The following is a 14,842-nucleotide window of genomic DNA, read 5'->3' as shown; positions in this document are numbered from 1 at the left end:
AGTCCCCTTGCTGGCTCCAGTAAATAATTAATGTATTGAACATAACAAGCATTTATCAGACACCTACTAATGAGCCTGGGACGATTTTAAGAGCTGGGTCTTCAAAGGTAAACAAAGGAGATGACAATCCCTGTACAGACACCTAAACAAGAAAGCAACATGTCTGAAGAGGTCACATCTTGTCATTGTTAGCTACTGAGGAGTTGGTTCCAGCTTGTGTGGACCTTGACATTCAAGAGAAGGTGTTGCCTGGCGCTGCCACCTTCACAATTGTTGGTGTGCTGGGATCCCGTGGTATAGCTACATGCTCATTTAGCACGTGGGACAGTGAGAAATTCAATGAGGAAATCAAAGTAGAGCGAGAGGCTGAGGATTACTGCAGGGAGGTGCATGGAGCTTTCAATGTGGTGGTCCGTGAACACATCCAGGGGGTGGGGCAGAGACTGAGCAGAGCGGTCCCTCCTGGGAAGACAGGTGTGCTGGGTGTGGTGGAGTGAAATGTCTTAATACCAAAGTCTCTGTAACTCCCAGCAGGTGATTGGGTGGGACTATGCAAATACGGTGTGTGCAACACTCATTGAGGGGATTGGTCGGTTTTTGTTACCATCCCAGGACTTGAAGCAGCCTTAGACCAAAGTGAAATCCTGAAGACCTGGAAGAGTATGTTTAAGGTCATTGAAGTGGTGCCGATCTCGGATATGAGACGGGGGCTCTGGGACTCAGGTTAGTAGCATGGAGGCAATGGGGTACCCTCTCATCTGGCCTGAGACAGAACTGTGGACAGAGCAAAACTTGGGCTGGCTTCCTGGCCCATGGAGGCAAAGCAAAGGGTCAAAGGGCTGAGGTACTGAGGGGTGGGAAGAGACTTGACTACTGGTGGCTGAGAGACTGAGAACCAGAGAGGGGGACGAGGCAGCTGGCTGAGGAGACTAATGCCTGTATTCAAACTGGTTACTGATTCTGACTTGTGGTAATCTACTGACCTCCCTAATAAGCCCCCTCAATTATGAGTATTGTCTCTGAATTCTGTGCTATCATTGCAGTAAATGATCGAATCAAACATAGATGCAGAGTGGTGTTGAAGGAAGGGTTGGTGTCAAAATAGCTAAGGAAGGATGGAGTGAGGAGGCATGTCTAGCCCTGCCTCATGGTAATAGGGAGGCCAGAGGAGGTCACCTGGGATCTCCACTACTGTGTACTGCATGGACAATACAGTTTCATGACACAAGGTGTGTGATGGGGCAGGTGCCTGACAGTGAGCCGTTGAAGAAGGTGTGGCTTAGGCTCCTGAGGACCAACTGAAAAGTGTCTGCGCTGAGTAGAACCACAGGCAGTTTTTTGCAGCCAGAGGTGGGTGTGGACCTGAGGAAAGAGGGTCATTCTGGCTGCTGAGATGAGCATGCGCACGGGCGCAGAAGGGCCAGCTGTGGTCAGGGAGGATGGTGGGCTTGAACCAGCACGATAGGACAGGGGCAGATGGACCAGATGAGGGGTGCCACAGAAGGGGCACAAGGGGACTCCAGACTCAGCACTTGGAGGGTGTGCCCACTCACTGCTCTAGGCTGTGAGAGGACAAATTCTTTTACTGGATGGCAAACCTCTTCTATCAACTTAACGACTAATTGCCTTAGTTCAAATCTCACTTTCCCCAAGAATCCTAATTGGCCTCATGCTATTGTCAACACTCGATTAAACTGCACCCCTTCAGGCAATTGGCTGGGTTTATAGTGTGACTCTGTCCTCATTATAATAGTTCCTGAGTTTTCTAATGGGAAAACAGAGAGACAGAGAGAGAGAGAGAGAGAGAGAGAGAGAGAGAGATGCTTCACCTACTATGTCCATAGTTATATCCAGCTCTCTGTATACTCACTGTATATACATATACATATACATATACATATTCACTGCCATCGCGTCAATGCTGACTCCCTATAGCTTTCCAAGACGGTAACTGTTTAGGGGAGTAGGAAGCCCAGTCTTTCATACACACACGTGTGTGTTAGGTGCCTTTGTGTCTGTTCTGATTACACACAACAGAACCATTCACGGCCCAGTCTTGCCCCATCCTCCTAACTGGTACGTTTGCGCCCATCACTAACGGCTTCTAGGCCAATTCATATCCTTGAGGTTCTTCCTCTTTTTAATCTATCTCTGTTTTACCAAGCATGGTCTCTCATGTATAACATTTTCAAAGTATATGAGATGAAGTCCCAGCATCCTCGGTTCAAAGGAGCAACCTGATTGCACTTCTTCCAAGACAGATGTTTATTCCTCTAGTAGTCATCAGCATGGTCAACAGTCCTAACCCACGCTATAACTGCAGACATGCATTTGTCTATGGTCTTCTTTATTTACTGTCCAACTTTCCAACGTAATTTGAGGCAGTGGAAAATGCCATGGCTTTGGTCAGGTGCACCTTTGTCCTCCTGCAAGTGGCACTTCAATTCTCCAACACCTTGTAGCGGTCTTGTACCAATTCGCCCAATGGAAGATGTTGTTGGGTATCTTGATGGCTACATCTGTGAGCACTGCATGGATCCAAGCAAAATGAAATCCTGGACTTCAATCTTTTCTCTGCTTATCATGATGTTGTCTATCGGGCTATTTGCAAGGATTTTGACCTTCTTTACATGCCGTTGTGATCCACACTGAAGTCTGCAGTTTTTGATTTCCATCAGGAAGTGCCTCAAGTCCTCTTCATACTCAGCAAGGAAAGTTGTGTCATCTGCATATCAAAGGTTGCTAACAAGTCTTCCTCCAATCCTGATGCTGAATGGAATCAGCATGGAATCCAGGTTTTTCATCTTATATTTTCTCCCTGAATTTTATCCAGTTTGTGTCCTCCCTATCATGGCCCCTCCAAGACAGTGAAATCTACTATCATGACTCCATCAAGGTCATTGAAGACATGTCAGGGGTGGGGGGTGATTAAAAGACAGCAAACCGATGTTTGGCTTACTTGACACTGCTCTGTTCCCTTCACCCCCCTCCCACCCCCCAGACAAAGAATGGATAGACTCATTGTGCTCCTAAAAAGGTAGAGGCAGTAGGCACGGCCTCCTCCCGGGGCACCCATACAGCACACTCATGAGCAGTGAAGACACTGCTGTTTGTATTATTGGTTTGTCTTTACCTCTTGTTGTTCCTTCGTAAAAATAAGTTCTTCCTGTGCACAGCAAATGAGTCAAATCAGACGCTGTTACATACCCCTGCATACACATTGGGAGTCTGTTTTTAACTCTCTCTTCCTTCCTCCTTTCTTGCTAATAAAAGTAAAAAAACAAAATCCAAGGGCTTTGTTTAGAAACATTCTGTACATAAAAAAATATGTACCATGTGATCCAAACTCTGGGATAAAACTCATTAACTTACTATTAGAAAGTTACTAAATTACTTCCTAGCTTTATTACAAAATGCAAAAAAAAATGTTGCTTTAAAGGATAATTAGCTTTTTCATTAAAATGTAAAAAAGAGACCAGCTTGAGGAAGAACCCCTTTCTTTTTTTTAAGTCATTTTATTGGGGCTCATACAACTCTTATCACAATCCATACATACATCAATTGTGCAAAGCACACTTATACATTCATTGCCCTCATTCTCAACATTCACTTTCTGCTTGGGTTCCTGGAATCAGCTCCTCGTTTTCCTTTTTCCCCTCCCCCTCCCTCCCCGCCCCACTCCCTCGTGAACCCTTAATAATTTATATATTATCATATTTTCTTATCTTACACTGCCCAGCATCTCCCTTCACCCACTTTTCTGTTGCCCATCCCCCAGAGAGGAGGTTATATGTAGATCCTTGTGATTGGTTCCCCCTGTCTATCCCCCCTTCCCTCCCGGCATCGCCCCTCTCCCCGCTGGTCCTGAGGGAAGCCCTTTCTTAAAGACATGTGGAACTCAGCAGTGATTTCTGCTCTGTGGGTTCCTGGTGCTGGAATTCCGCTCAAGTCTCTGGATGAGAAGGAGGGCCAAAGGGGAGAGTGCTTGCGGACCTTCAGGAAGTGACAGCTCGGTGCTCGTGTCGTGTTAACTTCCCTCGCTTGAGGCTGACCCAGGAAAGGTAGCCAACAGGTTAGAAATGTTAGGGGACTCGGTCGTCATCTAGATGCACGGCGAGTGTCCCCAGTGTCTATTTGGTATGGTTTCAGGGCACTGAAATGTAACCGCATCCCCTCTCCTTCATGTCTTTTAACTTGTGAGCACGTGACTTGGGAAAGGAAAACACAAAGTAACAGAGGCCCACATATTGTGATGAAGTTGAGTTTGCACATACGAGTACACGGGAATCCCCCGCATCTTTTGTAGAATGCACCTTCCTTGCCTGGCATGGGAATATGAACTTACGGGTGGTGTTTGAAAATGGTGGAAACAACCCTTGGGATTTGTCCTGCTCCTTCCCTTTTGTGTTGCCGTCAGCTGTAAGTTTACTTTGGGGGGTGGGGGTGTACGATGACAATTTTATCTTGCCATGATCTCTGGTTTCTACAAACACATGTCGGGTGAAAAAAATCAAATCTTGAGGCTAGTCTAAGGAGTGAGCTTTCTTCCACCTCCCTTATCCAGCATCTCCATGATGTGGCAAGATGAGCCCAGTGGGCCGTGGGTTGTTCCTGAAGAGACTGGCTGAAGTCCTGGCCATGGTACCTGTGAATATGACCTTGCTTGGAAATAGGGCTTTCGACGATGGCACATGTGAGAATCACATGACATCCCACAGACATAGGATGGTGTCCCCAGAAAAGGGAGGACAGTTATGGAGACAGAAGCCAAGTGGGCTGAGTGTTTGCACCACCCACGGCCTCCCAAAGAGACCCCAGGGAGAGCCTTCTGCCTCCTTAGATGGACACGACTCATGTGCTCCAGAACATACCCACAGCAGGTGCAAGTGCAGAAACCCCGAGCCTACCACAGACCCTTTGAACCCGGACATCTATTCTGAACTTTGCATCTTGACGCATCACTCAGGTGCTCCCCAGCAGACAGAAAGTTAAGAACCACTGGTTTGCATCTCAGCAAAAAGTGCACAATGTACAGGATGAGAGAAATATTTGGGGAACTGATGGAAGAGGCTTCAAGAAGTTCACGAGGAATTCCATTTGCTTTCATTTCCATTTTCCGTGGACTCTTTGAAGGCCCATTACACATCTGATAAGAATCTAATATCATTTATATAAACGTCTACAACATGATCACAAAGAACCACCCAATCACAATAGTGGCCGAGGACTTGATGGGCATTTTGCTCAATAGGAGACAGTCGGGTGAGCCACAAGCACAGGAAAGGGACATCAGAGTCACTGGCTGACTTTAATGACCAATCCTCTCCCTGTGCTGTGGGCCACTTGAATGTCTTCTTTGTTGAAAGGTCCGGCCAACTGTCATGCTCAGAATTTGGGTGGGTTGCCTTCATGTGGTTGGGTCTTTTGTGACCCACTGCCCTTGAATCAACTCTGACCCAAAGTGACCCTTAGGACAGCAGAACTGCCCCTGGGGTTTCCGAGACTGCAAGCATTTCTGGGTCAGACTTCAGTATCTTTCTCCCATGAAGTGGCTGGTAGCATCAGCTTCTGATTTAAGTTAGAAGCTGAGTACTTTAACGATGGTGCCACCTGAGCACCCCACGATTGTGGTCACCCCGCTGTCCAGTGGCCGCTGACTCACAGGGGCCCTGTAGGACAGAGTAGAACTGCCCCCTGGAATTCTTTGAGACTGCAACTCTTTATAGGAGTAGAACCCCTCATCTTCTCCATGGGGGGCAGCTCTGACCTTGTGGGGAGCAGCCCACCTCCTAACCCCTGAGGCCACCAGAGGGGTAAGGGCTTCGGTGGGAAGCATTCAGGGAAGGGAACCGTGTTGTGCATGTGGAAACTAATGAGATCTCCTGTCATGTCTGTTTTTACCACAATAAAAAAGTGAAAGCAGCACTCATGTAGCAAAAACCAAGCCAAACAGAAAACCGGTAAGATGTAAAACTGAAAGGTCAGAGACTGAGTAGGTAAAGATTGACAGAGAAAACACCCCGACCTCCCAGGCTGCAGAGAGACGTGAGGAAAGGGTGTGTGTGTGTGTGTGTGTGTGTGTGTGTGTGTGTGTGTCTGGTCTAGACCATTCTGGTCTGCCCCCAGGAGTCTCCCTCCTAGACTTCTCCCCACCCCACAGGTCCCCTCCCACGATGACAAGTAAACCAGCAGCAAAGGATAGCTGGTGGGAAAGTGACAGTAAACGGAATCCCACTTCTGCCAAAGAACTCCCAACTATGTGACCGGTGCATTTGATGCAGACAACCAAGATTCCAGAGACAGACAAACGGTCTTAGAAGAAATAAAATGACAATGCTCCTGAGAAGCAAGAATGGCAAGACTCTGACTGGCTTACTTGGACACGCCATTCAGAACGGCCAAGCCCTGGAGAAGGACGTCCCACTTGGTAAAGTGGAGGCTCAGGGAAGACCAACAGAGTCACAAGCATGTAGTGCAGTCTGCTTTTTCAGCCAGCGCCCCAATTCAAAGGCACCAGTCCTTCTGTCTGCTCTTCTGCACTGTCCAGATTTCCCCTGTGTTCACGAGGTGATGGAGAACACCGTGGCTGGGGTCAGGAGCTCTGACCATCGTCCACCAAGGACAGTGACCAGCGGGTGGTTAGCCAGGTGGCTCTGCCCCTCAAACAAACCCACCATTCGACCAGACAGATCACACCTTCCAGGAAAGTGCCCCGCACAGAATTTTAAAAGATGCAAAGTTTATAAGTCCTAGGAGCCCTGGTGACATAGGGCTTCAGTGTTGGGCTGCTAAGCCCAAGGTCAGAGGTTCAATGTCACCGGTGGCTCTGTGTGAGAAAGTGGGGACTTTCCATTTCCATAAAGAACGACAGTCTCAGAAACCCCCAGGGCAGACCTACCCTGCCCTGGAGGGCAGCTCTGGGCCGGCCTGGACTCAATCCATGACGGCGAGTTTGCTTTGGGTTTTGAGGAGGTGACTAGCAGCCATTTGGGAAACGGTGACAAGACTGAGAAACTCAAAGAAGGCTGGGCCGCTTGTTCTTAGAGTCTGTCTTACGATATCACAACGCTACCCTCCCCACCGCCAGCCCTGGGTCCCTTCAGCCTCGCCATTTCCATCATGGCTTTTCGGTGGCTGCGGAACAATGACCACTCCCATCTGTTGGCCAAGATGACAAGAGACGCTCTGCTCAGCCTCCGAGGTGTCTTGCTGACACTGGGGGACGCCTAGTCCCAGGACAGGCTCTGATCCAGCAAGACTCGTGGGTGGCGGCACGGTCCCTGAGAGGGCAGCGGCTCCACACTCGCCCAGCGCCTTCCCCGAGCTGGGCGACTGTCGGGGAGGCCATTTGTCTGGTCATCCACTCCAATCCATGAGAAAGAAGCAGGGGAGGAGAGAGCGGGATTAAAGGGATGGAGACATTTAGTCCATGAAAAGAAATCCCGCTGCTCTTTTGCACGGCTTCTGCTGCTTAAATCCTTCCGGATTGGTCCTGAGTTGTGCGTGTGCGTGCGTGTGTGTGTGCGTGTGTAGGAGGCGGGGGTTGGGGGTGGTTGTTGTTGGGGTGTTTTGTGATTGCTGAGCATAACCGCTCATTTTACTAAGTGCCGCTTTTTGAAGATGCGCGTTTTCAGGTGTGGATGAGATGGTGTGGCTATAAAGCAACAAAATAGATTCCCCCGTTTCTTTGAGAGGCCCTGCTTGTTATTTTCAGCCCCACATCGCGTCTGCGAGGGGCGCATCGGCACTTCACCCTCACGGAGTCCTTTATGGCTTTTAGAAGTTACAAAGAAGAGAATTAATTGTTTTGAATTTAGTCATTTTGCACTGGGCAAATATTGATTTCTTTCCCAACACCTTTAATTTCTAATGGAGCTTGAAATTAACTTTGGATTTTAATTCTATTTTACTCTGGGTTTGTACGGCAGGGCCATTAATAACGTCGGCGAGGGCTGACAGTGGTCCTGGGCCCAGCGCCCGCGGTGGAAGCTTCGAGTCTGGGCGCCGGGCTGTCCACGTTTCTGTGTTCTGCTCAGCAAAACGGCTGCGCGTCTAGCTTTACTTTCAACATCTTCCTTGGCCCGAGTTCCAAGCCCCAAGCTCACTGCCACTGAGTTAATTCCGCTCACGGTGACGCTATGCGACAGGGTAGCGCTGCCCTGCGCGGGGTCCCAGGCAGGCCCTCTTTGGGGTGTTGGAGGCCTTGTCTTCCTCCCGGAGCAGCCGGTAGTTTTCAGTGGCTGACCTGGCGCTCCGCAGCCCAACACGTGGCCACGACGTCACCCGGCCCCTTTCCACAGCCATGGGAGAAAGTCACGTGTGACCTTTTAGAGGACTGGGGGGTGGGGGGTGGGAGGCTTCGCTGAAGACAAGCGCTTTAATGGTCCCCGATCGCACACGTGGAGCTGAAGAGGACCGGTCTTTCAGTCAGATGCCCTGGTGTCTACCCAGATGCGAGCTTGTTTCCCGACGGGGTCTTGGTGGTGGGCGATCCTGAAGGAGGCCACCAGGCGTTGCTGCTAGAATCTGGAGCCTCCGCTCTTTCTGCAAGTAGCTGGGTGCTCACCTCTGGGGTTCAGGGGAGAGCCTACTAATGCACTGAGCCTTGGGTCTAGGCTCAGAGTTCTCGTTTCCTCTCTCACCACTGGTCCTACAATCCCGCCTTCACACCCTCTTTGACTCTGCAGCAAATGGTCTTACTGAGTTGATGCTGAACAAGATTTGGGGAACTGGGTGGTCCAAGCCCTGCCGGCAAGAAGACTGCTGGGCGCCATGTGGGGAATCTGGTTTTGGATGAGACACAGCCCAACCCTGCACCCACTGCTCCACCCACCACGTGCCTCTCCCTGGGCCGGCCAGACGACCCTGCTCCAGCTCTGGACACGGAGCCTGCACCCTCTAAGACCAGCCTCACACTCGTCTACCAAGCGCCAACGTTCTACTGATGGCACGTGGGTCTCACAGTGTCCCTCCAGGGCCGAGTACGATTTCCACTGGGTTTCTTCATTACAAAGGCACAATGGAAATGCCTTTGTCTTAAACTAATCAACAGAGAGACTGCTGGAACCTAAAGGAGCCCAGCGTGAGCATTACAGCCGGTGCAGATTAACTTTGCCTTTTTTTATTACCACGTGTGAGATGGATGTTAATCAAATGTCAACCCCAACCTCGTTGCTGGGTAGGGAACCCCGGGAGGTGAGACCGAGGGCCTGGTGGGTGGGCATTGCCTCCAAGGGATCTGTCTGGAATGACATGCAGGTAACCAGGAGAAAAAGAGGCCCCACTTTGAATGCAGGTGGGAGTTGCTCTAAAGCACTGGGTTTTCCCTTGTTGTCATTTAAAAAATGTATTTACATAGAAAATCAATTATGTGGGCTTTAAATGAATCTGCCTTCAGCTTTGCTATGTTTAAAGTCTTTCACCATCTAACATATGTTTAAGGTGTAGGGGAAATGTCTTTGCTAATGAACTTTTTCCTTCATTGCCAGTAGCAATTCTAATGCTTCTCAATAAATTTGTCTTCTGTATTGTTTCTGTCCTATAAATCATTCTGTTTCTTTCTGGTTATTTCTAACCTGTTTTGTTACCCTCCCTCTCCCTGCAAACATGGGGAGGCAGTCAAACTGTTTTGTAAATTAGCTGAAATTATGGTAAGCCCACCAGAAAGATGTGTTCCTGTGTCTTAGCGACTGCAGAGACATTCGACGGTGTGGATTATGACAAACTACAGAAAATATTGAGAATAATGGGAATTCCAGAGCACTCTGTCATGCTTACGTGGACCCTGTCCCTGAACCGAGAGGCAGTCCTTCAGACACGGTCAGGAAATCGAGCCTGGTGTAAAATCAGGGCTGTGCTCTCTCATCACATGATTCACACTGCACATTGAGCAAATAGTCTGAGAAGCTGGATTTTATGAAGAAGAATGTGCCACCAGTCCTGGAGGAAGGCTCATTAACCACCTGCGATATGCAGATGACACCACCTGGCTTGCTGAAATTGAGGAGGACTTGAAGCACTTGCTGCCGAAGATCGAGGGCTGCAGCCTCCAGTACGGACCACACGCAGTGTAAAGAAAACCCAAGTCCTCACAACTGGACCGTAGACAACAGGGTGACCAAAGGAGAAAAGACTGAAGGTGCCGAGGATTTCATTTCATTTAGAGCCACAATTATTGCTCCTGGAAGCAGCCGACGAGCGGTCAAGGGCGGCTTCTATTGGTGACCACGCATACAAGACCTCTCTGGAGTGTGTAAGAGGGAGCGTGTCACCTGGAGGACTGAGGTGCTCCTGATCCAAGCCACGGCATGTTCAACGGCCTCCCCTGCCTGTAAGTGGTGGGCGATGAATAAGAGGTGTGCAGAAGAATTGATGCATTTGAATCACGGTGTTGGATAAAGTACTGAAAACAACTTGGAGCGCCAGAAGAACAAACACGTTTTTCTTGGAAAGAGTGCAGCCAGCATGCTTCTGAGAAGTGAGATTCTGTCTCGTGGCCTTGGACGTGTTTTCTGGAGAGAGCAGTTTCTGGAGGAAGACAGCGTGCTTGGTACGGCAGAGGGTCAGCCAGGAAGGAGGGAGACTGTCGATGACACGGGACTGCACAGTGCCTGCAGCAACACCAGGCTGAAGCCTGACCAGGCTGTGCAGCTGTCATGGCCTAGGCAGGGGGTCATCCTGTCACCCAGAGGGTAGCTGTGAGCAGGAACCACTCCAGGGCACCTAAAAACAGCGACCAGCATCCCTGATGTCATGCTGCTTTGCGGGGATGCTGTGCATGTGATTAGCATTGTTGATCAACTGGCTCTAAGTCAAGATTACTCCCAGCGTTTCCCAAAGTAGCCGATACTGCTTCCTCAGGGGTGCAGGCGTGATTCAAGGGGGCTGCAAAAGCAGTACCTCCACTTTACCTGGATGAAGGGCTACCACACAAATGTTTGTGGTCGCCAGCGGGCTGCCTAGTCATGCTTTTCTGACCAGGTATGTCAAGTAAGTTTGTGAGCCTGTGCATCTAGACAATGTCGGTGGACTTTATTCATCACTTGAAGGTCTAAAGAGTTGTTTGTTTCAAGACTGTCACCAGCCAGCCACACAATCATGTAAACATTTCCTCAAAATTATCTATCTATCTATCATCCATATACCAATCCCTCTATCTAATCTATCCATCCACCCATCACCCATCTACTTGTCCAAATCCCATCTGTCTAGGTAAATGGACATGATCTGAAAGCTTGTTTTCTGGGTCTGGATCCTGCACGTGGCTTGCCCTCTGACCTCTGGTTCCTTGGACTCCATTTGGTAGGCTGCAGTATTGTCTGCGAATCCTGGGAGTGGACTGACTTGGGTTCATTAATATCTACAGCCTAATGCCTCTTATCTTTGTAAGGATGGCAGGTTCTTCAGCCCCTGCAGCCATGAGAGTCAGGGGAAGCTTCCAGCCTAACATCTGACCCATTGACTTGGACTTGATCTCTTCTACAACTGTGTGAGCAATTTTCTCGATATAAATTTCTCTCTGTATAAACTTACATACAGAGAGATTTTGGTTCTCTAGCGAACCCAGCTTAAGGTTCTTATCTATCTATCTATCTATCTAACTATCATTACCTATCAGTATATCTATCCCTATGTCCATCTATTCATTTACCCACCCACCTATCTACTTAAAAAAAGAAGAACAGCAATACACCCATTGTCATTGAGTGAATTCTGACTATTCTTACTTGTTGATCTTTCCCTACCTCCCTTTATCCCTCCATTCTTGCCTCCCTCTTTCTCACCCCCTTCTTTCCGTCATCCACCCATCTGTCCACCCATCTGTCATTCCAACCATTCTCCTCTCTCTGCATTCCATCAGTCCTGTTTCTCTCAACATCTTGGCCAGAGAAAGTCAGGCAGGGGACAGTGTTGCTGCACGTCCCGTGGTGAGAAGGACCCTGTGTCACCAGCCTGTGGGTGCATGTGGATGAGGAGCTGGTGGTTCCTCCACCCCTGCACTCTGTCACCTTCATGACTCAGGGGTACTACAGCTAGGTCCCCCCGCTTCCTGTAGCACTGCCCTACCTTGTGTTACAGTGGCTATCCCCCAGCCCCTCAGCACGTGTTCCCTCAGAGATGAACTGAGCTGCAGCCGGGGTGGCTGCTGACCCTCACTCACTGCTCCGTGTACCTGGAGTTGGATACCTGGCCAGGTGTGTTCTTCCTGCCATACCTGCTCTGCCACCATCACCACTTTCTATTCCTCGCCCGCTCCTTCTCATCTTCTGCCTACATTTATTCTGTGTCTCTGCCTTCGCTCATCCTCTGATCCAGCTCAGAGAGACTCAGTGCCGACGGGCGCTCCCTGTCCATGTCCACAGGGGAGTGAGGTGGAGGAGGGAGGCAGCATGGGAGGATCCCAGAGTCCAAGCAGCACCCCACTCATCCGGGGACAGGTGCCCTAGGATGAAAACCTACAACAGGAGGTGTGACCCAGTCACAGGGATCTGGAAGAGTCCCCTCATAGCAGGGCAGTGTGGAGATGGATCATGGGAAATGAGGAGGCGGTGGGGTGGCCGGCGACAAGCCACGCTGTACACAGAGGCCCAGAATAGAGCAGATGCAGCTAAGGATGGGGGCTTCTCTCACCACCTGTCTGTCCCCCTCAGGGCCCAAGGCTGGGGTCTTTTCTCTCAGTCCACCCCGACTCCAGACTCCCGTGTCTGTTACACAGAATCGCCCAGAATAGTTCTCAGAGGCACTGACTGTCCAGCAGTAGATCACCAGACAGTGATCGACTTTCTTCTGAGGGGCCTCGCAGGCTGCCAAGCTGTCAGTTAGCAGCTGATCACGGTGCCCGCCTTGGCCCTGCTCAGGGACATCCGAGTCGCTGGGACATGTGAGCGAGCCCACCTAGTGCTGACCCAAGGCAGTGTGGCCACGAAGGGGTGATGCCAGAGCGTACCATGGGCCACACCTGCCAGCCGGTTGGAAACCCCGGCGCCCTTCCTGTGTGTGAAGGAGATGTGGTCAAGTCGGCCTTATGGATAGAGAACCTGAGGGTGGCACATGCCCCTTTGCATGGCCACTCTCGTTGTGCTGCCCGCGGGGATGCCAGCTTGGCGTTTGTGTGGCTGTGCCTGAATTCAGGAATCACGCAGCCCCGAAGCTAGGCTGTAGCTGAAGGGAGGCCATTCAGTCTCCCTTCTCTCACCTTGAGGATGCTCATGCCTCCACTCCTGAGCAAAGTGAGACTCTCTCCTGGAAAAGAAAGATCTGGAAGACCAACTCTTTCCTCTCCGTAGGAAGATCTGGTATGCAGTCATTGAATCCCCACCCTCAAGCCTTGCCCCTTCTCATCAGACACCTCAACGGTTTCTTTGATCCTGTGTGTGTGTGTGTATAATTGCCACCTGCTTTCATATTATCCAGGGCATCTTAGACATCCTGTGATGTTCCTGTAAGGACATGAGGATGATCAAGGCCCAAGAGAAGCCAGCAGGTGATGTAGGGAGAACTTCAACTTCAAGCCTGGGGCGATGGGGTGGGGCTCTCTGAGTTTAATTAGAACCCTGCTGATGGGCACATGGAGGTCCATGCTGGGCATGGCCGGGTCCATAGCACACAAGACACCAGGTGTGGTTGGTTATGTAACCTAGTGCCAGCTTGAGGATTGAAGCCTGTCAATGAGGTCACAGTCTGATGATGCTTCCCTGTGGGTGTGGCCTTCTCAGGAGGATTCTGGGAACTTCCCTTTTTATCTCCTGGGAGGTGGCCCCCACTCTCTCTCCCGTACACATTCCTGTTGACTAGCCAAATGGAGACCCATGCTGAGATGCTTCCACTGCCGATGGATCCACAAGACTGCACCCACTGGTCTGTGATCTTCCTGCATCGGCATTATTACAAGTGGCTATGTGAGTCTGAAGAGGAATTTATGGACTAGTATCAAACATATGGGTTAATATCGGACTGATGGACTTGATCTGGGCTGGGCTGGGATGTTTTCTCAATATACAATTGCTCTTCCAAATAAAGCTCTCTCTTACACACATATGAGTGTCTCTGGATTTGTTTCTCTAGTCAACCCAGCCTCACACACCAGGGCTCTGCTTCTCCCTGAGCAGCCTGCAGTGACTGGGCATTCAAGACTTCTCTGCACCCTCAGTAATTCACATTAGCACCACATAGCACGCACTCACTCACTCACTCACTGCCATCGAGCTGACGCTGACTCACGGTGACCCAGTAGGACAGAGTAGACCTGCCCCCATGGGGTTCTGATGCCACAACTCTAGGAGAGTAGAAAACCTGTCTGTCTCCCTCAGAGAGGGTGGTGGTTAGCAGTCTTGTTTAAAGACTAGGCTTTGCCACACTGGCCATCCCCATCACACTCTGTCTGACCAGGGTCACTGTGGGCACATTCTTTTACAAACAACCAGCCTGCACAGACATGGTTTTGGTACTGGGGCCAGTCCACCATTAGGAATCCAACCTCCATTGTTTGGGGTGTTGGTCCCTCTGTGGAGCTAGCTCAGTGGTCAAGCATTTACTCAGCGGCACCTGGGCCTACACACCATCCCCCTGACCGCCCCCCCCCCCAACTCTGATCACACAGCTGCCACGGACAGGTGTCCTGCGGTGGGGCATGAGAGGGGTGGTACTCACGGTTGTGGCAGGTGGCCCCACTGTAGCCGGTGTCGTCACAGGTGCACTTGAAGCTGTCCCACGTCTGCGAGCACTTGCCCCCGTGTTCACAGTGATTGGGCTCACACCTGCCAGAGGGACACAAACAACCCACACAAATGAGGTTGACCAGCAGCCAACTCCAGTCCAGCCCAGGCATCCATCAGCGCAGCAC

The 14,842-nt window shown here is 50.3% G+C and overlaps 1 protein-coding gene across 1 annotated transcript in view; it reads right to left on the bottom strand.

Annotated features, from left to right (window-relative positions):
- Window positions 1–14,842, bottom strand: part of CNTNAP2 (contactin associated protein 2) — a 973,876-nt gene that overhangs the window by 351,660 nt on the left and 607,374 nt on the right. Inside the window, exon 11 of the mRNA XM_075557443.1 lies at window positions 14,650–14,756. Within this exon, the coding sequence (XP_075413558.1) occupies window positions 14,650–14,756 (107 nt within the window). The remainder of the gene's footprint in view (window positions 1–14,649; window positions 14,757–14,842) is intronic.

This window comes from Tenrec ecaudatus, chromosome 9 (genome assembly GCF_050624435.1).
Source record: "Tenrec ecaudatus isolate mTenEca1 chromosome 9, mTenEca1.hap1, whole genome shotgun sequence".
Taxonomy (NCBI): Eukaryota; Metazoa; Chordata; class Mammalia; order Afrosoricida; family Tenrecidae; genus Tenrec; species Tenrec ecaudatus.
Note: the sequence above shows the minus strand (reverse complement) of the source record. Positions and strands in the feature narration are given on the sequence as shown.